The 27,504-nt window shown below is 36.7% G+C and overlaps 2 protein-coding genes across 6 annotated transcripts in view; one reads left to right on the top strand and one right to left on the bottom strand.

Annotated features, from left to right (window-relative positions):
• The first annotated feature begins 47 nt into the window (after window positions 1–47).
• Window positions 48–16,874, top strand: LOC139975185 (programmed cell death protein 10-A-like). The gene is made up of 6 exons (XM_071982871.1): window positions 48–199; window positions 2,028–2,199; window positions 3,044–3,209; window positions 3,841–3,967; window positions 5,074–5,164; window positions 5,444–16,874. Exons 2-6 carry the CDS (start codon window positions 2,119–2,121, stop codon window positions 5,603–5,605), a joined length of 627 nt encoding a protein of 208 aa, XP_071838972.1. The 5' UTR covers window positions 48–199; window positions 2,028–2,118; the 3' UTR covers window positions 5,606–16,874.
• Window positions 10,754–27,504, bottom strand: part of LOC139975148 (histone demethylase UTY-like) — a 90,643-nt gene continuing 73,892 nt past the window's right edge. For all 5 annotated transcript variants that reach the window (XM_071982792.1, XM_071982795.1, XM_071982796.1 and 2 more), the window contains 12 exons: window positions 26,996–27,238; window positions 25,850–26,026; window positions 25,004–25,138; window positions 24,635–24,699; window positions 23,684–23,761; window positions 22,763–22,911; window positions 22,048–22,162; window positions 20,956–21,100; window positions 19,857–20,041; window positions 19,140–19,266; window positions 18,430–18,603; window positions 10,754–17,598 (listed from right to left, as the gene is read on the bottom strand). In XM_071982792.1, coding sequence (XP_071838893.1) covers window positions 17,584–17,598; window positions 18,430–18,603; window positions 19,140–19,266; window positions 19,857–20,041; window positions 20,956–21,100; window positions 22,048–22,162; window positions 22,763–22,911; window positions 23,684–23,761; window positions 24,635–24,699; window positions 25,004–25,138; window positions 25,850–26,026; window positions 26,996–27,238 — 1,608 coding nt within the window. In that variant the 3' untranslated portion in view covers window positions 10,754–17,583. The remainder of the gene's footprint in view (window positions 17,599–18,429; window positions 18,604–19,139; window positions 19,267–19,856; window positions 20,042–20,955; window positions 21,101–22,047; window positions 22,163–22,762; window positions 22,912–23,683; window positions 23,762–24,634; window positions 24,700–25,003; window positions 25,139–25,849; window positions 26,027–26,995; window positions 27,239–27,504) is intronic.

Genomic DNA, 27,504 nt, shown 5'->3' with positions numbered 1-27,504 from the left:
AATGACGTCACCATTCTATGTGTTTCCGCGTTACAAACACTGAACTGTGACAAGCATCATATATCTATGGGTGTACTAGTATAAGAACCACGTACGTACGTCTGAGCTGCCGTGAAATGTAACGAATATATCATATCAGCATCAAAGAGCACTTGGTAGTCCACAAAGAGGAAACTTAACTTGTACTTTTCTTTCAAAGGTAGGCCATGTCTCAAGTGAGACATCAGTAATAAAATCAGTACCACTTACGCATATCTAGCCTTAGAATAGTAAGCATTGAAATAATTTATCATCTGTTTGCTATGAGCAGCCAGGCTAACTTAACTTATGTTTTACAGTATAAAGCTTATCTTGGCCTAACGTTACGGCAACTTAATGCTAATGTTAACCTACCTTATGCCCTAGGCCTAAGTAACCTAAGCAATTAATATAAATTGTACGACGTCATACTTAAGTTATAGTCGAGAGTGATACAGTTTAGCCATGTACTCTCTCAGAAGCTGGATGAATATAACTTTTACAGTCACACCAGTACTCGACATGTATATTTTGGAAAAGTAGCACTAGGAGTCGGACTTTAGGAGCCCATTGGGCTTTTTGACCTGGGATTGTGTTATCCCAATACCATTTTGAGAAAGGATGTAAAAGGTTTGTAAACATTGTTGCATCTTGGGTACCCATATAGAAACAAAATACACAATTGGAGTTTGCTCCCAGACAGCCTTACTATTAGTACCCAGCATGGCTGTGCACACATCATATTCATAAAATTAATGCCTACTCACATTTGCATCACAAAGCATGTCTGACATTTCATGTGTTTATATGGATACAATACATTGTATTATTTTGCAGTAGGATTCTTTATTTTAGAAGTGGATGAACCAAATTGATATGCTTGAAACTGTGTGTTGCAATTTATTTGGAAAAATACTATGCTATATCACTCCCCTTCTGTTGTACGATTAATTACTCTGTTGGACCACCTGTTTACAACCCTTAGGCTACAAGTCTTATAAACATGTAATCAACAAATGTGAACTTATTTGCAGAGATATAAAAAATGACAAATATTGGTACATAGACCCTAGCAAAGGACAATGGAGTGAAATAATGTTAGGCATCAGAATAAAGTCCTAAAGTGGCTAGGGCAAGAGACATGATCTTTGGGGTTGAAAACTTGAATTCCTTATTCTGGGGCATCAGTACCGTCCCGAAATTTTCCACACTGAAAGCACATATTTTACCTGGATATTCTTACCACCAAGTAATACCAAGACAATGACCTTGCATCAGGTGTAAGAAATATCCCTTATTCAGGGTCATCAGTACTATCCCGAATTTCCACACTGCAAGCACATATTTACCTGGATATTCTTACCACCAAGGTCTACCAAGACAATGACCTCGCATCAGGTGTAAGAAGAATCCCTTATTCAGGGTCATCAGTACTATCCCAAAATTTTCCACACTGAAAGCACACATTTACACGGATATTCTCCCCACGAAGTTATACCAACACAATGACCTCGCATGGAGGTATAAGATGAGACAGTTGGATATTTCAGTCAAAAATGGTGTGGAGTCAAGTTGTAGCCAGATAATGTTCAAGTGTGATTTAGTTAATCAGATTAATGAGAATGGTTCATGTGTTGCACTGACGAGGACATTCTAACTGAAGAAGAATGACTTGACTAGACTTGACTTGACTAGAAGACTTGACTACCTTCACTAGCTCTTAATTTGCAGTCCTAATCCAAAACAGTACCATCACAAAAAATGTGGAATTCACCAAATTGGATTCCTACTATCTATACGCAAAGTAGCAACGGCTCATCTCTGCTGTGGAAGCCTAGGCTGTGTGTTGATGTTGGCAAAGAATGTATGTAATCTTCTTGAGATAATGTTTTGTTGACGTGCCAATGATAACATACATGTATCTCTAGATGACTAGACATGTAACATAATAAACACAATCCATTGATCTTGAGTCTAGCCATCATTTCCTCTTTTGTTTCTCCCTCCAGCGTAAGAGTAATCACCGAGCAAGAATTTGCTGCGTGGTTGTGCAACCAATGAATTACTTGTTGTCATAGCAACTCCAGGAAACCACAAAGCATGAAGATGGATGATGAATTACAAGGCTTCAAACCCGAATCGCTATCTCTGTATGTGATCATAGAGCCAGTGCTCAACGAGGTACTAAATAGTTTAAACTCATATTACCTATTTCACACCCAGTGTCAATATGTCATCTTAGAGTCATTGCTCAGTGAGGTTCTAAATAGTTTCAGCTCATGTTACGTATTTCACACTCACTGTCAGTATGTCATCATAGAGCCAGTGCTCAATGAGGTACTAAATAGTTTAACTCATATTATGTATTTGGCTCCCCGTGTCTGTATGTCATCATAGAGCCAGTGCTCAACAAGGTACTAAATAGTTTAAACTCATGTATTTCACACTCATTGTCAGTATGTCATCATAGAGCCAGTGCTCAACGAGGTACTAAATAGTTTAAACTCATGTTACGTATTTCACACCCATTGTCAGTATGTCATCATAGAATCATTGCTCAACGAGGTACTAAAAAGTTTAAACTCATGTTACGTATTTCACACCAATTGTCAGTATGTCATCATAGAGCCAGTGCTCAACGAGGTACTAAATAGTTTAAACTCATGTTACGTATTTCACACCAATTGTCAGTATGTCATCATAGAGCCAGTGCTCAACGAGGTACTAAATAGTTTAAACTCATGTTACGTATTTCACACCCATTGTCAGTATGTCATCATAGAATCATTGCTCAGTGAGGTACTAAACAGTTTAAACTCATGTTATGTATTTCACACCCATTGTCAGTATGTCATCATAGAATCATTGCTCAGTGAGGTACTAAACAGTTTAAACTCATTTTACATATTTGCCCCCCCCCCCCCCAGCCCTGTCTGTATAGTGCACACAAAAGTCTGCTCTTCCATTATAGTTTTCCATCATTACTCTTTTTTCCTACATTTTCTTGTTTATTTGTGTTGTTCAGATTAGCAGTGGACCAGATGCTCAAACACTACGAGCTGCCCTCAAGAAAGCAGAACGACATAATCCCGGACTTACCAAAGACATTGTGATGGGAATACTCAAAGCCAAAGGGGTCAAAGTTGACTTGACCAAAGTCCTCCTTAAATTATGTGCCTGTGAAAGTGAAGGTATGAAATTAAAGCTTCTCACAATATGAGGTTTTTATCTTCTGTAATGTTAACTATGCAACCAGTTTGTATTAACACAGGGCATAATATAGTGTTCATATTTTGTTTAGCAGTTTTTGAAGGCTCTGAATTTGATCTCTTATAATATACTGAGGTTCCTGTACAAAAAGCACTTTACTGTACTGTACTGCACTGTACTGTACAAAACTACTGTACAAAACTGTACTGGACAAAACTGTACTGTACAAAACTGAACTGTACTGTACTGTACAAAAGCACTGTATACATCTTTCACTTTGCCCATTTTGCATAGCATGTCGCTATTGGATACAGGATATATTATTTCCACATTCCATTTCATTATAGAAGTAAGCAAAAAGTAGGTTTGTTTTGAAATGAAGATTTTAGGTTTGGATAATTTAACATTTAATATTTTTATCTTTTAATATTTAATTTTTCCTAATATATTCCCCCCTCCCCCTTCATTTTGGAGGTTGGACTATAGCAACCAATGCAATGCGACAAACGCTTATCGAAATGAAATTTGCAGCAAAGGTATGGGATCAAAGATAGAGCTCTACTAAATTGGAAACATCAAATAATCTCTGTTATTACTTTTGTTTTTCCCCAGAATATACCATCACAAGACGTGAACCGCAGTTTGTCAGACTACAGGACCAATCACAAGCATTAAAAATGATACTAGCGACCCTGCCCGACGTGGCCGTAGACAGACCAAGGTTTCTGCAGACAATAAAGTATGCCTATACTTAACACTCACATTAGTTCCCTGTGGCAAATAGGATAATTTTTGATACTCCATTTTGGAAAATGTAATGACGTTTGCAAGTTGGCAGCATTAATTCTTTATCTTCAAGAGTGTATTTTCTGGTGATCGCTGTTGTATTTAGCATTTTATGGAGTTTCATGAATTCTTGTTTTTTTGGGGGTTCTCTATATTTTTGGGGGCGACAGTGTAACACTTAATAGTGAATAGAGTTTTGAGACACTTATCTAAAGACCAGCTTGGACATAATTATGCTGAAATCACCAGCACTTTGTGGTTTGCAGATTTGTCCTAGCAAAGTGTATTAATCATGTTCTACAGATATAAAACCTCACAAAGATCAGACATCATTAAATTACATCATGGAATAATTTAGTGTGCAACTCCTTTGCATATCACTTTTGAAAGCTCGGAAATGTTTTCATCTCTCATAAAATACTTATTGGTTCTTGTGTACAAAACAGCCATACATCTTAACACTTGCAAAGCAACCCCGGATAAAATTCATTCCCTGTACGGGTGACAAATTTGTAGTGAGTCAGTACTCATACTTCTATTTCTACCATAGTTACCAGTGTTCCTACTCTCCCTCATGAATATATACTCTGTGTTTTTCATACTTGGGTCCTTTGGGAAATCTAGTATAGCTACAAGTGTAAGATTGAGTACTCCCTTACTACTCGTATTCGAGTACTCATTCTCGCACCAAGGGGAACTTATCAGGAACTAATGAATCTAAGAGACTGACTTCGGTCAGCTTGCGGCTTTGATAAGCCAATGAGGCTTCTTCGCAAGTTCCTGCTTTGCATGAGGATTAAAATAAATACATTCATACATAGATAGATACATACATACATACTCACGCTGGGTGTGCCTGTACTGCAAATTCTGTTACTCGATAAACATATGAATGGTACGCACCGTCCAATGTCGTATCTCAAACACTCGGCACCGACCGGGAACAAATATTTCAGAATGGTTGTCGATATTTACTATGCTGGTCTCGGAAGGCTAGCCTCAGACACTAATTACTGCTCGTTAGAGTTTCCGTACATTGGTATCACTTTTCTTCCACAGAGAAATAGCCAGTGGTATTAAGGAAATGCTTGAAGCTGTCCAAGTTCTATTCAGACATCATGAGGCCTTTGCAAACCCAGACAAGAGAAAGGTAAAATTCATGCAAAAATTCAACCAAATGAGCAAAAAAACGAATGTAAAACAGTTTTCCATGTCATACCTTTTAATACGCTGATCGGACAATTTCTTTCATAAAAAATTGTCTGATTTTTTAAACATTTATGTTTGCTTAAAAAGTTAGTTTTATCTCCATAATTGGCATGTTTCTATCTTTCTAAGGTGTTAGACAAATATCTTTGATACCTGTTGGATTCCCATAAAATTTGGTAGTTACGTTACATGAGACGATGTGTTTTTTCTTTTATTTCAGGCACTGGATGGCCATAAGAGAGACTTTATCAGGTCTTCAAAGGGTTTCAGTGACACCTTGAAAATGTACTTTAGGGACGGTAATATACAGGTAGTCTACGCAAGCGCAATTCACCTGGTCACTGAAACCAACACCCTGCTGAAACTCTTGAGAAATCTGTAAACTTTCAAACTTTAAAATAAAGACTTTTGTAGAAGCAATCAGCCCACAAAGGATGGTTCGATCATGGATGGTGATTATTGTATGGGAAGTTGATACAGCGGTGTTACAGTGGTGTTACAGCGGTGTTACAGCGGTGTAAAAGATATACCTCACATCATATGATTGATGGCCTGGCTGCTGGTACACACCTGTATTTGATTTGGTAATTTTCCTGGGATACAACACCACAAGCAAAAAGGAATCGTCGGTCAGTGGTGTTATAGTGGTGTAGGATATATGTACTAGAAGTCATATGGAATTTTAAATTTGATTCTGGTATCTATCATGGGATGGTACAACACCACAAGGAAATGGAACAATTGCTTCAGTGGTGCTGCAGACACCTGGAATTACTACATTCGATTATCTTAGCTATCATGGGGTACTACAATTCCCCAACCAAGAGGAACTATTTGTCTTTTGGGTGGTGTCATAGTGGTGCAGAAGATAAATCTGCAGCCACCGGGAAATAATTTCATTTGATTATAATCTGTGGTGAGATTCAGTGCAGTCACCAAAAGGAACTGCTTATTTTTGGTGGTAATAAAGTGGTGTGGATGTTTAAACCTGCAGTCACCTGGAAAATGACATTTGATTTTAATCTGCCGTGAGATTCAGTGCAATCACCAAAACGAACCGTCGATATGGTGGTGTCATGGTGGTGTTGAAGCTACATTTGATGATAATCTGCCATGAGATACTGTCAATATGGTGGTGTCATGGTGGTGTTGAAGCTACATTTGATGATAATCTGCCATGAGATACTGTCAATATGGTGGTGTCATGGTGGTGTTGAAGCTACATTTGATGATAATCTGCCATGAGATACTGTCAATATGGTGGTGTCGTGGTGGTGTTGAAGCTACATTTGATGATAATCTGCCATGAGATACTGTCAATATGGTGGTGTCGTGGTGGTGTTGAAGCTACATTTGATGATAATCTGCCATGAGATACTGTCAATATGGTGGTGTCGTAGTGGTGTTGAAGCTACATTTGATGATAATCTGCCATGAGATACTGTCAATATGGTGGTGTCGTGGTGGTGTTGAAGCTACATTTGATGATCATCTGCCATGAGATACTGTTGATGTGGTGGTGTCGTTGTGGTGTTGAAGCTACATTTGTTGATAATCTGCCATGAGGAATTGTCGATATGTTGGTGTCATGGTGGTGTTGAAGCTACATTTGATGATCATCTGCCATGAGATACTGTCGATATGGTGGTGTCGTTGTGGTGTTCAAGCAACATTTGATGATAATCTGCCATGAGATACTGTTGATGTGGTGGTGTCATTGTGGTGTTGAAGCTACATTTGTTGATAATCTGCCATGAGGAATTGTCGATATGTTGGTGTCATGGTGGTGTTGAAGCTACATTTGATGATCATCTGCCATGAGATACTGTCGATATGGTGGTGTCGTTGTGGTGTTCAAGCAACATTTGATGATAATCTGCCATGAGATACTGTCGATATGGTGGTGTCGTGGTGGTGTTGAAGCTACATTTGATGATCATCTGCCATGAGATACTGTTGATATGGTGGTGTCGTTGTGGTGTTCAAGCAACATTTGATGATAATCTGCCATGAGATACACAATACATTCACCAAAGGGAAACAGTTTATTCAGTAGTGGTATAGAAGATATTGAAGGTATTAAAGATGATATTTGAAGAGGAGATAACTTGCTGGGATAATTGACTTCGATCATTGTGGAATAGTCCTTTTTTGTTTCAAGCTTCTTTCATTGGTTACACCTAAAAAAGAATCACCAGCACCACAAATTGCCATTCATATTATCGGTGTTATATTGGTGTAGAAGATAAACCTGCTGACATTTTTTCAGATTGGTATTTTACGTCATAACTTATCAGGGGATAAAAATACTAGTAAGTAGCTAAAAGGTTTTTAATCAACACTTAATAAAAACGAAAAAGTAAGTAAGAAAGAAAAAAAAGAAGAAATAATTGAAATTCTTTGAGTAGTTTGTATTAAAAGATCTTTATTGGTAATCAAGGTAACCCTCAGATGGAGTCATCATTACAGAAGGGTTGCGGGGGAGGGGGGGGGGAGATTGATAAAAAAAATGGGCAATTGTGACTTGCTGCCATAAAGCTGACCTGTGAATTATCTCCACCTGATTAGTGGGGCTACTTACGAGGGAACAACTTACCTTCTGGACAAATTACATATGCATTTTCCCGCGCCATCGGCGCTCAACTCACAAGAAAAAACTACCACTAACTATACCCTATACCGTAGCCTGCCAAGGGCAGCCGGTCTAGCCAGCTCTGTCTGGCCAGATCCGGTGCCGTGGCCTGGTCATTCTTTTCCTGTGACTTGCTCTGTTCAGTTGTGAGTTGAGTGCCAATGGCGCAGGAAAATGCATAAATAATTTGTCCAGAAAGTAAAGAGTTCCGGATGTAAGTATCCTTTGACAAAAGTTTGGTTTGTTCTTTATCGTAAGAGTTACAGGGTCTCTCCTTGCAGGAGTCCCTCATTGTTATATTCTAGAAACATTGGGAGAGATATTGAGGTGTTTCTCAGTACCGCGATTTTATAAGTATTGTTACAGCATCGCTGCCAATGTAACAGACTTGTTTCTTCCTTCATACAAATGTATCATCACATTTCTTATTTCCTTTTCCCACCTTTTTTTTCTTTCTTTGGTAGTATTCCAGTGAATTCCAAGTAATTTCACCCAACATGGTCTTTTTTTTTTTATGTTTTTCCTCTAGGAACAATTTTTTCTTACGTTATGTTTAGTTCTTACATAATCCACGTTAGTATCTTTATAATATATTTCAATTGGTTTAGGTCATTTAAAGGAGAAAACTTACAGACTTGGTATTGGGACCTATATATCTCTTACTTACAGTGCATCATTAGATATCTATAAACCATAATTACATATGTACCATCCTAAGCTGTAGACTATCACAGTATGTAATTGACCTTTGTGCCTTCATTCAAGAAAATTTGTCGGTCTCAAACTTTATTGGTAAGGGCTACGAAGCTGCTCAGCTAATATCTGACCAATAATTGGGTTTAGAAGGGGTGTGGGGGGGGGTGGGGGGAAAGAGGGCAACATAGGCACCCATTTTTGTTTATTTTTATGCCACAGTATTTTACATTGTACTGGTACAGCAACATTCTTAGAAATGTACAATGTTGTGTTTATGTTTTGTGTTGAATAGAAAAAGAGAAGTTTATAATGTTAGTACAAAACAAAAGATGAGTTTCATTGAGTTGAAGGTGACCCAACTTTTTATAGGATGATGAGGTTAGGCACATAATTAAATTTGCAGACTATTTTAATGCAGCTTCTGTGTCAGTGCAGGTTGCATTTTAATACCACATTTCAACATGAGAAGACTCGAAAGTAAAGAGTGGCTGAACTTCATAGTCAAGCACATAGATTGTTGCATCAGCTCTCCAGAAATAACAAGAATATTGACGAAAGAGCAGATTTAAAAATGTTTCTACAATGCTTTGCAGGGACAAATGGCGTTGAATTTCGGTCTGTGGTTTGTCAGAATTTAAAAGTGCACGGTTTTGGATTTAGTTATTACAAGTAATGAAAGTCAAAGTCTGGACTAAACCAGCTGCAAACTGGCCTTAAAGGAGGATACCAGAAATTTACAATATTAATAACACGAAATGTGAAAACATTACCTGTACTCATGCAAATGTCCAATATTCACTTTCCCCTTCTGAAGTTGATCATTTCATGGATCAAGGTGTATATATATACTTACATTGCTAGATCATTTAGTTTGGAAGCCTATACCTTTCTGCTGCAAGTTTCATTTTTTCAACCCCCCACCCAAAAAAAAAAAAAAATGAAAGTATGAATGAGAAAGAAATAAAGAAATGCATTGTTAGCAAATCAATTCAGTTTAACTAAGATGTCTAAATTCTTTTTCAAAATTTGAAAATGGGTTTGGAACTTTCTTTGTTCAAAACAATGGGAAATAATCTCAATAGTAACAATGAAATGGATTAAAACTGTGATTGGATGAAATGAGGTTTCAGTTATTCATGGAACGATTCGATGAATAACCTGCCTTGCGTTTTTTTAGAATTTAACCAGTGAAAGTGAATCAGGTTTTCGATAAGTGATTGGTTTTGTCGATTCTTAATCGTCCATGTATTTAAAGAATCCATTGGTGGTGATATCAGATATCAGTAGCATAGATCAAGGGTGGTAACTGGTGGTGATGTCAGATATCAGTAGCATAGATCAAGGGTGGTAACTGAGAAAAGTCCCAATAATTGATCGATTGGTTTATTGATTATTACTTTCTGATCTTTCATTTTATTTTTAGATTTGATTGGTCGTGAAATCGGTTTGAAACAAGGTTATCGATCTCAATGGTATCAGTAAACAGTAAAGTCCCAATAATTGATCGATTGGTTTATTGATTATTAGCTTCCCAATCTTTCATGTATATCTAGATCTGATTGTTGGTAAATCAGATAGAAAACAAAGTGAACAATATCATTTGCATCAACTAGATTGATTAAGAGTGATATCAGATTGAAGTTCAAGCAATTTGTCAATTGTTTTATTGATTGGTTACCGAATCTTCCCTGTATTTATTGATTGATTGTTGGTGATATTAGATTGAATATATGATCGATATATTAACTTCCCAATATTGGTTCAAATTTGGTATGAACACAGATTAAGCTAAAATTCACTAATTCATTCATGATTTCTTCATAGTTGTATATATGTTAATTATTGAACAAATAACTAACTAAAAAGTCATTAATTTTTTTTAGATCAAAGCAAAATTTGTGAAAAATAGAGATATGAAACCAAATTGTTTTCATCCGTTTGACTCCTTTGTTATATGGATTGTACTGATATTTGGTTGTTGTTGGAGTTGGGAGTAGTTATTGATTGTACTCAAGAGGGGGTACCCAAGAGGGGTATCAAAGAGGGGTAGCCATTTTGTTTTAATACTACCTGGCTCGCCCTAAATGATGTGAAGTACACAACCCAACATAGAAGACAGCTTTTACGTTATAAAACCATTTTTAAAGAAGCATTTTCTGATTCAAAAATATATGAATGGTAAAAAAGGAAAAGGAAGCTTACTTGAAATTGTCTCATACTCAATTTGTATTTGTAATAGTGAAAACAAGTTTTCCATTCTTTTTTCCATTTTTTGAAATTACTTGTGAAAAAATGACTTGATACCAGACGAAGCATAAACTTGAGAAATATCTACAAACAAGAAAAAATGAAAAAAAAGGATTTTTTTTAAAACTGTACAATTGAGGAGAGAAATAATATTCTACACAAAATGAAGGAGAAAATAGGAACAAGGAATATTTACAGAATAGCATCTATCCCACAATCCAATTTGTTGGTTTTTTGTTGTTTTCCAATGATATACAAAGACGATATTAACAAAAATGTGACATAATATTGTTAAGATGTTCAGAGATAGCTTCTATACAAACAAACAAAAAATTATAGAAAAATTCATTATGGTAGCTAAATAATACTAGAAAGGGATTAATAAATGCATTGCGAATAGTACACAAGATAACATAACATTATATATATCTTGCTGATTCTAATAAATATTAATGCCAACTTACAATTTATATTTTGTCTGTATTCCAAATTCAAATTTTTAAGTGAGAAAAAAAAAACCCTAAATGAACCATATTGATTAAGCATGACAGAAATGGGATGTAAAAAAAAGAGAGTAATTTTACTTTGTGTGAGACTGGAAAAGTTTACTAAAATGAAAATCTTTCCTTGTATTACCCCACTTGATTACCTTTCAGGTCTTAGGGGGGGGGGGGTGAGAGGGGGGCTAGAGATATTCCTAGTCATATCAAAATTTGGATGATTGCATCATTTTTTCCCCCAAGAAGTGGAATTGGCAAGTTCAATACATCCTACACTGGAAAGTAGGATTTTTTTTTTTTTCAATCAAAGCTGTTGAAATTTCACACTAGGAAATTTAAATAGAAGTAGTTTAATGCAAACAATTGCACAATTCAATTACCCAACACTGGGCCAACAACTCTAAACATAGGACAGCAGTTATTTAAATGAGAAATGGTTACTATTCTCAAGTGGGTTAGAATCCTGAAACTGGGGGAAGGGTTCGAGCGACTGCAAAAATTTTATAAATTTTGGAGAAAAAAAAAACTGGGAGCCATACCTCTAGAGGTTGAGAATGGATTGCAATGCAGTATATAAGGACACTGTTTGACAGTGCTTTAAAGTTAAAATCAGATGACAATAATAATAATAGTCATTTATAAGACAGAACAGAACGACAGTCCAATGCATTATTACTTGGATAAATGGTTGACGCGGGCAGTTATCATAGTTTTGAAAAAGATCATGAAAGCAGAAACAGTTTGAGAGGATTTTACTGACGACGAATAAGGAAAAAAAAACACATGGAAATTAACTCGAGTAGGACACGGCAAAACTAGAATTGACAGTTATAATACTTCTATTTATGCAGCATTTGTTAGTGTAATAGTTAGGCTTCCATGGCAACATGACACCACCTCAACAGCATCACACGTGATATTTCAAACGATTATGTCAACTTTTACAAAACCCAGATATGTCTTCAAACTGATGATCAAATTGGTACCAAAGGGAGACAGTTAAACCTGATGATAACCTATCCCCTCTTCCCCCCCCCACTCATTGCTCCCTCCATCTGCATACCCAATCATGCAAAATCTTTAATGCATGAAACATATCCAATTTTGTGTTTTACAACAAAGTTTAAAATAGATCTAGGAAAAGTTTTACAGGTGTGTATTATAAAAGGAGATTCCATATTATGTCCACCATTTCTTTTGAAGCTTCCTTACAAATTTTGAAATTGGATTTTTTCTTTGTAGCATCGAGAGTGTGTACACGATAACTGGAAGACTCTAGGTACTCGAGTCGGTACTCGGACAAGTCCATGTTGCTGAAAGGAATCTGGACTATGAACTGGTAATTTGCACATTTCACATACTTGTGACTTTGTACTCATCTTTGGGACTCTGTACGTGCCACTAAAAGTTTGATTCATATTGTGAGACATTCATTCAACTTCATTCTCACATTCTCACATTACACCCCTGAACCGTGTTGCCGTATGTCTTTCTCTGTACTTGGATATCCATTTAGGCGGCTATACATCGTACAAAAGGGTTTATATACTCCCAGCAGAAATTTTTCATTCAATAATAACTCATTTGATATTTTAGTTAATGCAGTATTCGTAATAATACATTTCATAAGGGAATACACATACTGCTGGCCGATGCTAAAAAGAGTTAATTTGACTTGCTTGCAAACATGATTTCAAACTCGGAGCAAAAAAAAATCTTTCAAATAGAAAAAAAAAAGTAACCTAGAGGACAAAATAGGTTTATTTTAATATGCCTTTTAAAGACCTCACAAAATTTTCAATTCAAACTAAGGAATTTTATCAATCCATACCTTTAAAACAAAATATTAAAAAAAAAAAAGCTTGACAGAGATCTCTTGCAGTTGAACATTGCCTTTGGTGCACTTCCCAAAATGACAAAACGCACAAAAATTTATCAAAAGATCGAGATTTATTGTTATTCCACTTCCGCAACCAAACCCGACCCTAATCGACAGTACTATTATCGTACTACTTCTATGCGACTCCCCGGAATGCAAACAATATAGCAAAAATGCATAGCAAGTCTAAATCTACAAATCTATAAAACTTAAACACATCTTATAGGTCAACTATTTTGAAATATGACAACATTTGCTTTTTTTCTTGAAAGCTAGTATTATTATAACCACATTGCATTTGAACATTTCTTATAATTGATGCTTAGTGCCATATTTTCTTTTAAATTAAAAGATCATTTAAAAAAAAAACTCTTTGTTGATAGGACAAAAAATTGTCACTTTTTCCCTTCTTTCCTATGATATATTCTACAATAGACGAGATATAATATTATAACAGTTAATACAAGACAGTTACAGGACCACAAACACAGGCTGGTGGAATGTTTCTGAAATGGTTGAAAAATAAACGATATAGAAAAGAATGAAAAACACTTCATTTTCCATATTTTCTGAAGAAGAAGAAGAAGAAGAAGAAAAAAAAAAGTTTAGTTATTGCTTTTTTTGTCTTATAAATTCACAATTTCCCTTTGTATCATGATAGGCTACAATATAATAATATTAATAATGACATTAATAATAGCTACTTTAACTTTGTAGCTAACAGTGTGGCAGTAACTAAACTAAAGATAAGATACATTTGTCTACATGAGGTATAATAAACTGCGATTAAAATTGACCGTTACCCATCAAAACCAAGCTTTCGTGCAACTCGAGATTTGCTGAGTTTATTCGTGGACGATTAACATGATTGCTACAACAATGTCGTCGATTCTTTTTCCCAAGTTAGTTACTTTCTTTGTAGGATCAAATGATTAAAACAGGATTATGATGTATCACCTGCTTCCAATAAAATCGGTGCAATCATGTTCTTCAGCTTAACAATGGAAGAAAGCCAGTCCTGGACTTTCAAAGAGTTTAGATACGGCGACTAATGACTGGTTAATAAGTAAGGGTCACAAGAGATGTGACAGATACATGACTGAGGTGAAGTCACATGACATGTGACGGGTAGGTAACTGGAGTTACAAGAGATGTGACTGGTATGTCATTGATGTCAGAAGAGATGTGACTGGTGTGTGACATGTCACATGACACGTGATGGTCAGGTAACTGAAGTTACAACAGATGTGACTGGTACGTGACAGGTCCCATAACATGATGGTCAGGTAACTGAAGTCACAAGATGTGACAGATGCATGACTGAGGTCACACGACGTACTGGTCAGGTAACTGCGATGTGACTGGTACGTCATCGTTGTCTCAAGAGATGTGACTGGTGCGTGACATGTCACATGATGTGATTGAGATATAACTCGTACCTTACTGCAGGTCACAAGAGATGTGACAGTCACATAGTAAGTCATGACAAATGTGACCTATTTAGTGTGCATAAAGTGGTCCATCCACATCATGACCAGTGAAACAAGCTCAGCTTAACCAGACTGACACAATTGACCATCAATCTTTCCAGGGTGAAGTGCGGCAACTGTCATTTCCATTACTCTGTCAAATTTAAATTTTCCTTTCAATGTTGTGCACAACAGAGTTTATTTATGGGAATCACAATGCAATTCTTAGATATGGATAATATTCATACCTTATTCTTTTCTCAAAACAAGCACCCTGTGCAGTTTGTGTCATAACAAACAATATTCAGAAATTTTATAAATTTTCTTGGAGGTTATTCTTCAACAAAATACTAAGGACAAATCCCGGAGAAGATGAATAGGACTGGGTTAAGCTAACGTTATTAGTAAACGTTTCAGGAAGATTAGATAATTAACCGAGCGATGCTAATTAAGTACCACCGAGCAGAGCCACCAATCATATTACTCCTGCCATGTCTTATCATCAATCAATGCTGCAAATGAATCACATGAAAATCTCATCCTTTCAGCATAATTCTTCAAAACTGTTAAACATTTTCTTTTACATTTTCGTTGCAGAAAAGTCTCAGTCATCTTTTGATTCATCTTTTGATCATCGAAAACCCTCACAGAAATGGACTATGTCCAAAATACAACATTTCATTTCACGATGCAAACAATGATATTAACACAACACCAAACTATTCAGTTTTGTATTTACAGTCTCCCGTTCTCATTTATAATCTCTGTCCTCGTCACCGCCACGGCTCCTAATTTAAACAACTTTTTAAAACAGAGAGAAGGAGGGTCTGTACCTGTTAATTAAACAAATAACCAAACTCATTCAGGGAAACTTTAAAACATCTCAATTTAATGAGATTTAATTTAATCCACTATAAGGAACGTATCTGAACCCGATGACTTTAAATCTTCATTCACCAATGAATGACACCAATCAACAGAGGATGGCCTCCGAATGGGGGCCATTAATGACGACCATTTCCAATCGAACCATCGACTGTTGCCAGACTTCTTGTTCTTCTCTGATTTAATATATATTATCCCTGGGAAATTTTCTTCTGTTTGAATTCAAATTGATTTTTTTTATTATGAAAATATGACTTCTTTGTGTTGTTTTTCTTCTGCAGACACTTGCCCGTGGTTTTGAGTGTTTCTCTGATAGCACACTACCTTGGTGATGATGATAATATAGAAATCTACGTTTTATGATAATAAGTTAACTTTTTCTTTTCAATGATACAGCTATGAAACTCTGTACAAATTTACATCCCATAACAATTCACACCCCCCAGGTCAGGGTTTTCTACCTCCCTGAAGCAACGATAGGCTCTTAAACTAGACTCATAAAACATGTTAAATGTAGTACTTGTTGATACAATTATATTTATTCTACATGAATTCTCAAACTCTTCCATTTCTTCATTTCTGACTAATATTTCCTCTATCTCTCTCTCATCTCTCTCTCATCTCTCTCTCGTTATAATCTTTCACGACTTCTGGTGACCATGGCAACTGCAAACTTTAACAAACTCCAAAAATCAACAGCCAGTTTGTACACTGTTCTCATTTTCTCATTACGCCCTTAACACCTCAGATATATACTTCCCAATATCTGTCAAAATTCATCCCTCTTGATTTTATTCCCCCCTCCCACCCCCTCAAGTCATGACAAGGTGCTATAGCTATCTGACCGTGATCCATAACACACTTACACTAATTTTTTACCAGTAGATTTCATAGTATCAATTTTCATAAATGGGTAATAACCATATGATATATTGATATAACATATGATATTATTGTTTGGAACATCAATCCTGTATATGGGTATTTCTTGGTCCTTAATGGGGTCCATCCCTCATGTAAATATTTTCGCTTTGTATAAATACCAAATCTGAATGATTTTCAATGCATATCAATTTCCTTTCTTAAAGGAATAGCCACCCGAGGAAAGATGAACCTGGGCGCAAAAACAGAATAACTTGATCGGCTATGAAGCCCGCTCCCTTTTACATCCAGACCGATAACCGTATGAACCATGATGATGTCACTTCAAACACATATCACAAATCCCTTGGAAAGGGAAGACGGATAATACACATGATCGGGTCAAAGGTCGGTGAGCGATCGACAGTGAACTGTTTTCACATGATCACATGACTCAGCCAAAATGGATGACGATATGAATCCAAGAAAGGCAGATGAGCTGAATTTGGTTTCCAATCCAGGGGAATTAATTTGATCAGGTATCGCACTGCAAAGTTACTATGCAAAATGGGCAGATTGCTATGCACGTGCAGAGATGTATTCAGCAGTTTCCGTACACAGGGAACCACAGCACTTTGCAAAGGAACGTTCATTGCCTTCAAAAGTGCTATGCAAAATGGGCAGATTGCTACACAGAGTGCACAGATGTACTCAGCAGTTTCCGTACAAAGGGAACCACAGCACTTTGCAAAGGAACGTTCAGAGCCTACAAAAGTGCTATACAAAATCCGAGCACTAAATTTATACCCTGCGATCACGCAAACATGAAAATGCATTGAAAATCAAGAGTCCTACGAGTAGTAGAACCAGAATTTCTTTGAGGGGTTTCTTTACTTGGGGCTTTCAAGATTGACTGGTTTAAATACAGAGCCAATTTTCAGGACGATTCTACTTTCTGACGGCTGCAGTTGACTAACATATTAACCTATCCATTGCTTTATTCAAGAGATACTCAAATCTCAAAACACTGCACGATACGATCGTTTGATTCTTCCCTTCCGGCTTCTCGGTCTTTCATCTCGTCACACTTCTTCGGATATCTCTTCGCACTTCTTGCGAGGGTGTCACCCAGCAGAGTACTTTTCTCCTGCGAGTTTGTCGGCAGCAATCCTAAGCTGCGGGCAGCTTTCGTCATGACTCTTCCAACTGCGATAATAAAAAAAAGGGAATTTTTAATTGAGGCAAGGAGCAACAAAGATCAGAATAATTGTTTTTTGTTGTTGTAATCTTGCTCCTGTGGATTATTGTCCGATATATTAAAGCTCTAGATACAACAGTCATACTGTGAGTGTATGCTTAAAACAATTAAGCAAACATAGATACAGTTGCTAGCATTTGACTTAATTTCTTCTTTCTTTAAATTTGCTTGCTTCATTACAAAAACTGATGTTTTACTCCTCAGGATCTTCCTTCAAATTCCCACACATTAGTTTTTTTGTGCTTTAAATATAAATTTACTAACATGTTTTGTTGACAAAATTTGAACCCACGTAGTACTGATTGCGCATACTCAGAGTTATCAACAATCATTATTTTACAATGATGTTCAATAACAATGCTATCTCCTCTAGACCTGGTTTCAGCTAATGACCTCCAGAGGTCAAAAGGGAATAGAATTTATACAAACTCCCACTATTGTGGCATTAAGCTAGACATGTAAACAGTTAGTGCAAGGTTCCACAAGTAATAGCCAATCTATTGTAATGCATATTTACTTCACTACATTGCTGGTCACACCTTGCAGTTCACTCTTCTAGTGATACTTTTGCAAATCATTTCAGAAAAATTCTAAAGTTGCTTTTATGGCAATGTTCGAAAGGAACATTCTTTCCAGTGCACAAAATTACAGTACCATAGTAAGAGCGACAAGAAATGGTGCAGAAAATTTCAAATGGATATTTAACGTTGCTCCTAATAGACTTTCTGTCTCCTAAAAAAAAAAAAATAACAGAAAGAAACACAGACTGGCTTGTTTACCTTGGACATTCTGGACACAAAGTGATCGAATATTTCATTGAGTTCTTTAAGGGAGTACTGTTCCAGCACAATGAATCCATTCAACTGAGGATGAGTTTTCCTGGCACAGTCATGGCAAAATACCTCATATTTCCTATCCTTGGAGGTGGTGAATAGAATGTTGAATACCTCCACCTAAACAAGAAAAAAAAAATAAACAGAGAGATAGAAGAAGAGTCTGGAATCCCTTCAGGGTAAGTCCCAGCTGGCCTATACAAGCAACAGGTACAATCTTTGTATTACGGAAAATTTTACAAACTCAGGAAGGGATCCCTACGAAAATTTCTTTTCCAATCAAGATTAAAATTTAAAGTCTCTGTTCCATTCACAGGACCACATCATGATAAAAGCAAAATATTTCACATTACAGGGAAAGACATATAACAACATGGGAAGAAGGAATGCAAATAAACCAAGATTGTTATACAAACGCAAAACTCTATATCAATATTCTCAATAACTTATGAACGATAAAATAACATACTTAAACCTTACCAAGTTAAACTCTGTTAGAGATTAAATACTACTCAATTTAACTATGATGAAACTTTTTGAACATCTCAATTTGTTTTTTCAGAAAAAAATATCACAGTAAGAAATTTATAGACTTGTTTGAGGATCATCACAGCCTCTAAATTAGGCTTGAAGAAAGGGTTGCTGGGAGAACTTACCTCACACACGTAACAATAGTGCGCTGCCTCGTTCTTGGCCCTGCCATGCCAATGTACCTCGATATCTTCTGCACGTAGGTAGTTTAGGACGACCTCGCAGTGTTTCAAAGTCCTCAGTAAGGAATATCTGAAAGGAGCCCGGGGGAAAAAAGATTAAAGTTATGACTCGGATGGACCCTGGTTTAGTTTGTTTCAGTCAGCCACAGATGGCTATCACATAATATCAGAAGTTAGGAGAGACGACCTTGGTCACTTTGAAAAACTTAACAAATGATTAATAAACTAGTGATAACCCGACAATACTCATTTCTTTCGCCAGAATTGTCTACATAGAGTGACTGATAACCCATCAGGTTCTGTCACTGTTGTTTTCAATATATCAGTAGCAGGTACCTATCAAACACTTGATAATATGTCCCACCTTGATCTCGTTCCACCCCTACCCCTGCTCTAAAGATTAAAAAAAAAATCCCTACTCACAAAAACAACATAATGAAACCTTTCTATAACATGTTCACACTTTCTATTGTTAACAGTAGTCAAATGTTTGGATGAATTACTTTTCTTGCATTATCAAAATTCACACCAGTACTCTGAAACCACCCCCATCCACCCCTCCTCCCACCTTCTTCTCCCAACCTCATCTGACCTACAAGCCTTCTAACCCATCCCTTTCTCAACCAATCATGGAGATACAGGAGGTTGGTATATACTTACTTCAATAGTTCATAGAGTTTATGATCCCTGATATTGACATTCTTGGCCATGTTCCAAGTGAGATGGATCATGGGTACAATGGACTTGTACCCTTGCAGCTTGTTCCACTCGTATCTTTCAAGGGCCAACCTGTACTGATAGTCCGTTAATGGACCCACATTCCAGGCTATATTATTGCACCAACCCTAGAAGAGCAACAATTAAAGAGAAACACACAATGTTACTAGTAATCAAATCAATCGTCTGGGAGGGCCGACTTCTACGGCCCAAATATAAGCAGCAATATCACAACAAGAGTAGAACAACGAACAGAGAATACATCAATACTTTCCCTCTTGAGAGGGAGAGGGAGGGAGGGTGGAGGGAGGGAGGGGGAGGGAGGGTGAGGGAGGGGAAGGAGTAAGAATCCATGTGAAACGTTGGCAATGAAATTGCTAGAATGAACCTGAATTGTTGATTTACTCGATAACTAACCACCGATGGTGAAAAAAAGGGAACCGGGAGTAAGTATTTAAATCAATCGATTATATTTCGTATGATGAGTGAAACTCCAAATGTTTAAATTTGTTTAAACTGGTGACCAATCACAGATAGCTGCTATATGCTGTCCTCTGCTTATGATGAGAAGAGTATCATCCCTACCATATAGTGATCCGTACTATATAGTGATCCCTACTACACAGTGAGTCCTACTATACAGTGAGACTCACTAATATAGTGAGTCTTACATTACATTGAGCCCCACCATATTAGTGAGCCCTACTATATAGTGAGTCTTACTATATAATGAACCCTACTACATAGTCAACCCACTACATAGTGAGTCTTACTATATAGTGAGCTCTACAATAAAGTGAGCACTACTATATAGTGAACCCTAATCCATAGTGAGCCCTACTATATAGTGAGCCATACTATATAGTGAGCCTTACTATGTAGTAAGCCCTACTATATAGTAAGTCCTACTATAAAGTGAGCCCTAATATATAGTGAGTCCTACTATACAGTGAGTCCTACTATATAGTGAGCCCTACTATACAGTGAGCCCTTCTATAGAGTGAGGAATCTAATAGAATATATTGTTGAGATGTGTCTTTACCACTGCTTGCACCCAATGGACTGTCCCAGCATTCACCCAGACCAGGTCCCCCGGCCTCTGAATGAACCTGTACACCGGGACATTCTCCTCGAACAGATCCTCTAACACCGGCCACCAAGAACCCTTCAGGAAGTTTACATTTGCTCTGAAGATGAACGAACAAGAGTGAACAAGAACTGTGAGTTAGTTTACATCTGTCTTTAATACTTTTCTTGTGCTTTACGTTGTGATGAACTACTGAGGAAATCACACCTTAGAGTTAATCAATAAAACATTCCCAAAACATTTTCCATGGCGACAAAAAACCTCTGAAGATGTAAATACTCGGTTTTGCAGTTTGTTACAATCTACTATTGGGTAGAAAAACGTTCTCAGATCAACTGAAATTTAAAGTACTTAATGTGGAAAGACATTCACATAGGTTTGTATTCTGGGAAACTCAAGTTTTGTTTTGGGAAAAAATTCAAAACATGAACCAATAAATTGCAGTATGACAAAACAGGTATCCTCTTTTGATACAATCACAGAGGTAAATTTATAACAACACGAAGAGACTATCAAATATCCTGTTAGCATTACTTGAGGGTGTCTCCACTAAATTGGATAAACTGACAAGGTTTATAACAGTTTCAACATGAGGTCATGCTTCATCACACAAACTAACAGTACACAGAACACAAAACTGCTGAGAGTCGTGAGATCCATGAACTCAGTAGTTCTAGCTCACCCACATTGTTGTTCAATTCAAGTTTACCAAGAACTTAAAATCTGTGTCGACACAAACGGCTTCCTTATACAGGAAACGATTAAGGTGCATGTGGGGGTTTTATTCTTATTATTTTCTCCTTAGTTGCATTAATTTTAAATATCACACAGCCTGAATTTCACAGAGGCAAAATTTAGCTCATCTTCAATATCTCTGTATACACACGCCATTGAAGAATACCACCAGTATTGTGTATTTGACCATCCATACCCAGCAAATCAACAACCATCTTGGAAAGAAGGGGAAAAAAGATGATAGCGAATTAGAAAATAAAATAACATAAGAAAGCAGAAAATTGATGGAGGTTTATGGCAAATGATATATACCTTTCACAGAGATTGTATAGAGTTCCCCAATAGGCCTCTGGTATGGCAAACCATTCGCAGTCACCAGGACCAATGTTGACATTGACTGAGCTGAAATTATTGTTTTCCTGATGACCTGGAACGACAGATCAAAGTAAAAGTATCATCATATTAAAATATCAATATATCAATTAAATTTATTAATAATAATAATAATAATAATCAGCAGTTATTTATACGACGCTCAAGCGACCACAAATGTGGGAGGAACCAGCAAGGGGATATGCATTACAACTTAAACGTTAGGTGGTTTCCGATTCAACATTTTAACCCAAATTTGGAATCCTTTTCAAGTTTTAGAAAGTCATTTCAGATGGGAAAAAACCGTAGCTTGCTCTTGGATGAACCTTACTATGACCCGGCCGGGTATCGAACCCGGAACCTCCCGATTGCTTAGCCTCATGGCTTCAAATGCCACCGCCTTTATCCACTCGGCCACAGCACCAAATTTAGCCTGATTTTATGGTTACTTTAGCTTAAAAATAAGCAGGATAAGGCCACACACTCCATATCTTGTTTTGATCTCCTGTTAATACCAGCTATTTCATATGCTCTCAACAATTTGGGGTCGAGTCGGGGGAAGGGAGGGGGGTTTGAGCAATAGCCAACAGAGTCATCTTTCCACATTTGAATATACCAATCAATATTCATTCAATATGAAGTTATTCCCACCAACCTGGTGTTCTACTTCCTGGAACCTTCATGTAGAGCTGAACTGAGTTCATTCCCAGGATGGTATGTCCGATGTGACTCAGTAGATTCCCTGCCGAGACTACTTTAGTGAACGATGGCAGCTTACTCAGTTCGTGAAGTTGCTTTTGCCACCTGACAAAAGAAGAGAGAGAGAGCGATAAAATACAGCTTTCCAAGAACAATGCAATACAATGAAAGTACAGTACAATACATGACACCGATCATTTACAGATCTTAATGTACTGTTTAACTTTTATGTAGCATTGTTTAGGGCTCTGAACTTTGTAAAAATTATGAGTTTCCTGTGTAACACAAAAGACTTCTATATATCCGCCCATTTGTGAAGTAATTTGCCTATTTTTGAATAGCATTTTCCTATGCGTTATCAAATAAATTATGCCCTGCATCATTACTAGTCCAGTTCCACAATTTCACAATTCACAAAATGCCAAACCAAAAGAGCTTATGCCAACTTGTATTCGGTAAAAAAGAAACAAATATTATTCTCAAATAAAACTGAAATTAAAAGTACCTTATGTGAGTTTTGTGGAATCACAAATGCCAGATCAAAAAAGCTGATGCTAACTTTCTATTCGGTAGAAAAACATTCTCAGATCAACTGATATTAATTCACATAGGTTTGTATTCTGGGAAACTCAAGTTTTGTTTTGGGAAAAAAATCAAAACATGAACCAATAAATTGCAGTATGACAAAAAAACAGGTATCCTCTTTCGATACAAAATTAAAAACTGCTTGTGTGTAAGAAATTGATTTGGTTTCATAAACATTTGTAATGGTCCATTATCTTCTTATAACTCATACATTAGATTAAGAACACATATATATCCCCTTCTCCCCCCCCCCACACCCCCCAAACGGAAAGAAAATACAGAAAATACTTACTTTTTCTGATCTGAAAGATCCACATTAGTACCAAACTTGAGCATTTTAAACTCCCGTCCAGGGCAATGTTTCTTTTTCCTACGAGTAAGTCAATGATATCCAATCAAAACATGTGATTAGTTTGCATTAGAAGAAATAAGACGAGTGATAATCAGTGAAAAAGATGCACCAAAAAAATTCCTTATTAGGTCATAGGAAAGATATCAATTATTCGAGGGGACGAAAAAGGGGAAATCTAATCAAATGCATCCATATAATAATTCAGTTTGGTTTCGATGATATCCTGTCTGGCTATGACACCGTTAGTACAACCGGACTTGTAGTAAGTGTGCATTCTGGCATAGTTACCATGATGGAGTACCTCTGAGTACCATTTGAGAAATCTAGCACAGATACTAGTGTCAGATTAAGTACTAATAATAGTACACCATTCTTATGTAGCGAACAAATACTTGAGTCTCGTTGCGCTAAAACTATATAAAAAAATATATAAAGCTAAAACTATATAAAAACTACATAAATCTATACATATATAAAAACTACATTAAACTATAACTATATATAAACTACATAAAACTATAACTATATATAAACTACATAAAAATATACATATATAAACTACATAAAACTATAACTTTAAAAATATATATATAGAACTATTACTATATAAAAACTACATAAAACTATAACTATATATTAAAACTACATAAAACTATAACTATATAAAAATAAAAATAAAAATAAAACTGTATAAAAAAAAATATATGGAACTAAAACTATATAAAAAACTACATGGAACTATAACTTTGGGAGACTGACTATTCCATAGAAATGCACAAGAGGACTATATGGAATTGTACCCAGCAAATATGAAAAAAAAGGAGAAAGTTTTGAAACCCCTGGTAAGAATATTTTTGATAATGATTTAAATACAATCTGTTTGAAACTTACTTTTTAGAAGATCCTGAGGACTCACTGTCAGAATTGTGTTTGACACTATTCTTTTCAGTCTCTTCCTAATGGGTAAGAGCAAAAAAAAAAAAGAGTTAACCGATAAAAAATATCTCTAACTGCAATGACAGTGAAACATCTTAAAGACACATCACTTTATACACACAAATAGAGTACTTTGTATGCTCACACCATAACTGCTCACTTAAAGAAAACTCGCTGCGTTTAAACGATATACCCGGCGACGAGTAACAGATACACGGTCGCGGGCAAGTTTGTTCCGGAACCGAATCGGTTTTGAGAGACACGCTAGGTTGACGCCGTGCCTCGAGGAGAACGTAACTGGAAAGATTGTATATCTATACACACCCTGAGAGATTCCTGGAAGGAGGACGCCTGGTATTGTGCATATTTGGCAATAGTGGTGAAAGATCGATTGCTGTCACATTTCCAGACCTTGCAGATCCCCAACTGATCCCAGTTCTCATCTGGCGGTTGTTGTCTCTGTGAAAGATTGAAAAACACTCTGATGAAGGTTGAGAACCTTAAAATGATATCGAATTTTGTGTCCTTCAACCGGAAGCTACGTGACCCAGTCGTACCGATGATCAATCGAAGCCGTCGAAAGACGATTTTCAAGTCGGGCATGAGTGATGGACGGGAGAGACGGGTGTTTAAATCAAAGCTTACCAATCCACAGAATTCTCTCATTCTTCACAAAATGGAAAAGTTTTTAGAGCATTTTTTATTCCATATTTACATGCATTCCCAATGGTGTGATCATTCCTCATTGTACATAACCCACTATGAGTTAAAGTCGATATAAATTGACAAACACTAAAAAAAAAAAAAAAAAAAACTTGTGCATGTTCAATAAGTTGGATTCCTGATTGGGATAAGTTAAACTAAGGGAATTCTCAGTTACTAAAGAACTAATTACAGGTTATTGGCAAACGATTTACTATATAAACAACTTTGTGCTTTCACTACATATAATTTGGACCAAAGTTTCCATTGTAGATCTTTTTTGTCTATAGGTGATCTTGGTCATTTTGGGCCGAGGCAAAGTTTTGTTATCGGCTATTTTGACCAAAGGTTACATTATGGGTAGGTTTATGCAATCTTGAACAAGGTGAAGTTCACCCTTAGGTAGTTTTGACCAAACCGAAAGTTTCTCTATAGTCTATTTGGGGTTACAAAGGTCAGATATTTTACCTGTGTTCGCACTTCTACAGGATGTTCTGAATTCGTCTCTACCAACGTTTTGGTAGAAAAAAGGCCGAGGTCTAACTTGAGAGCAGCAGCTAGGCCCCTGATCACTGTGATTGGTTGATCTGGTGATATACAATAATCTGCCAGGGCCGGTGAATGTGCTTCAGATTTGGATGTTACCTGCCGGTGTCGGGAAGAAACATTCAAAGTGTTTAAAATCTACATTAACCTGGTTAGCAGAGTTGTGGTGTGAATACAACAGCTTGAGTACAACTAGAAGTTGTATTGCCCTTGGTGTGAGTACAACAACATGAGTACAACTAAAAGTATTATTGCCCTTGGTGTAAGTACAATAATATGAGTACAAATAGAAGTATTATTGCCCTCGGTGTGAGTACAAGAGCATGAGTACAAATAGAAGTATTATTACCCTCGGTGTGAATACAAGAGCATGAGTACAAATAGAATATGAAATATAGACTCACTACTAGTCTGCTTGTGAAAGTGCAGATGAAAATTGGGAAGTTTCTTACCCAAACCTGCTATAAATGTATGGAATATTAGTATATAATACCAGCAACTTATCGTGGATTGGGCATACCCAATCAAGTTGCAGGCGGTAGTCACGGTGTCCATTCTCAATTGAAAAAGACACAGCACCATTCCCTCCCCTCCGTTATTATTTGTAATGTCTAATTAAACAAACAGCACTGGCTTTAATTCTTCATTTTACTTCAAAGGTTCCTTCCGGCAAAAACAAATGGAATAACACATATGGTAATGTCCTTGCCAAGAATTCAAAAATTTTGAAGAAAAAAATTTAAATATGCATGATCACCTGTTTGAAAATGTCATTGTTACCTGTACTTAGTCTTGTTACGTGTACTGCTTCTCAAAGGTGAGGGAAACCTACTTTCATGTTTTTCATCAAGAACAAAACGTTTGTGCAATTAATGAAAGGCGTCGAGCTTGAAATAATCCATTGGCAAAGTTTTCACATATTTCATACAAAGAGACATACAGACCATCATCCACTGGAAAACTATTTGACTATAGTTTTCTTGGTTTTTTGTGCAAACACTGTCTTTCAACAGAGTTGAAACGGAAGTAAAAACAGAAATCTTGCTATGACAACGAGAATCAACTTACATAGACACTAGGTGTTGGAGGGTTTAGCAGTTCCTTCGCGAGTGCTGGACAAGGGGGAATTGGTGGAGCCGGGGGAGGTAACCTTTCCGTCAGAATGGCATGGTTGAAGTTGAGCCCGTTCCTCTTGAGCTTCCTACAAAGTCTCAAGACCTCTGGCGATCTCGTAAAGACGGACACCCCTCCTGGCGGAGGCTCACCTATGGATTTGTTAGGAGATCTCCTCACAAGGTCGTTAGCATCCATCTGGGAAAAGATAAAGGAGGAAGATCGAGAAAAATCTCTTCGATTAGATGAAACGAGTCGTAGATAAATCTGAGCCTTTTTGACACGTCACCTGGAAGCTGAAAATATCTATCGAGATGGCACCAGAAGTAACACCATCGTAAAAGTGCATACGAGTAGGTACAGCCGGAAGGTTTGGTTAAATATGAAAACAGGCTTGGCTAATCAAGGCTCGGATACGAAACCAAAATGGCATGACAGATTCGGGTATTTACTTGGTATGATTA

Source organism: Apostichopus japonicus, chromosome 10 (assembly GCF_037975245.1).
Source record: "Apostichopus japonicus isolate 1M-3 chromosome 10, ASM3797524v1, whole genome shotgun sequence".
Lineage (NCBI taxonomy): Eukaryota > Metazoa > Echinodermata > Holothuroidea > Aspidochirotida > Stichopodidae > Apostichopus > Apostichopus japonicus.
The sequence above is the reverse complement of the archived record's forward strand: the minus strand, read 5'-3'. Positions and strand labels throughout refer to the sequence as shown.

Excerpts from the sequence above, each read along its gene's own strand:
- LOC139975185 (XM_071982871.1), top strand. The coding sequence starts at position 2,119 with ATGAAGATGGATGATGAATTACAAGGCTTCAAACCCGAATCGCTATCT. Across the intron at positions 2,200-3,043 it reads TAGAGCCAGTGCTCAACGAG|ATTAGCAGTGGACCAGATGC; the intron begins GTACTAAATAGT and ends TGTGTTGTTCAG. Across the intron at positions 5,165-5,443 it reads CAAACCCAGACAAGAGAAAG|GCACTGGATGGCCATAAGAG; the intron begins GTAAAATTCATG and ends CTTTTATTTCAG.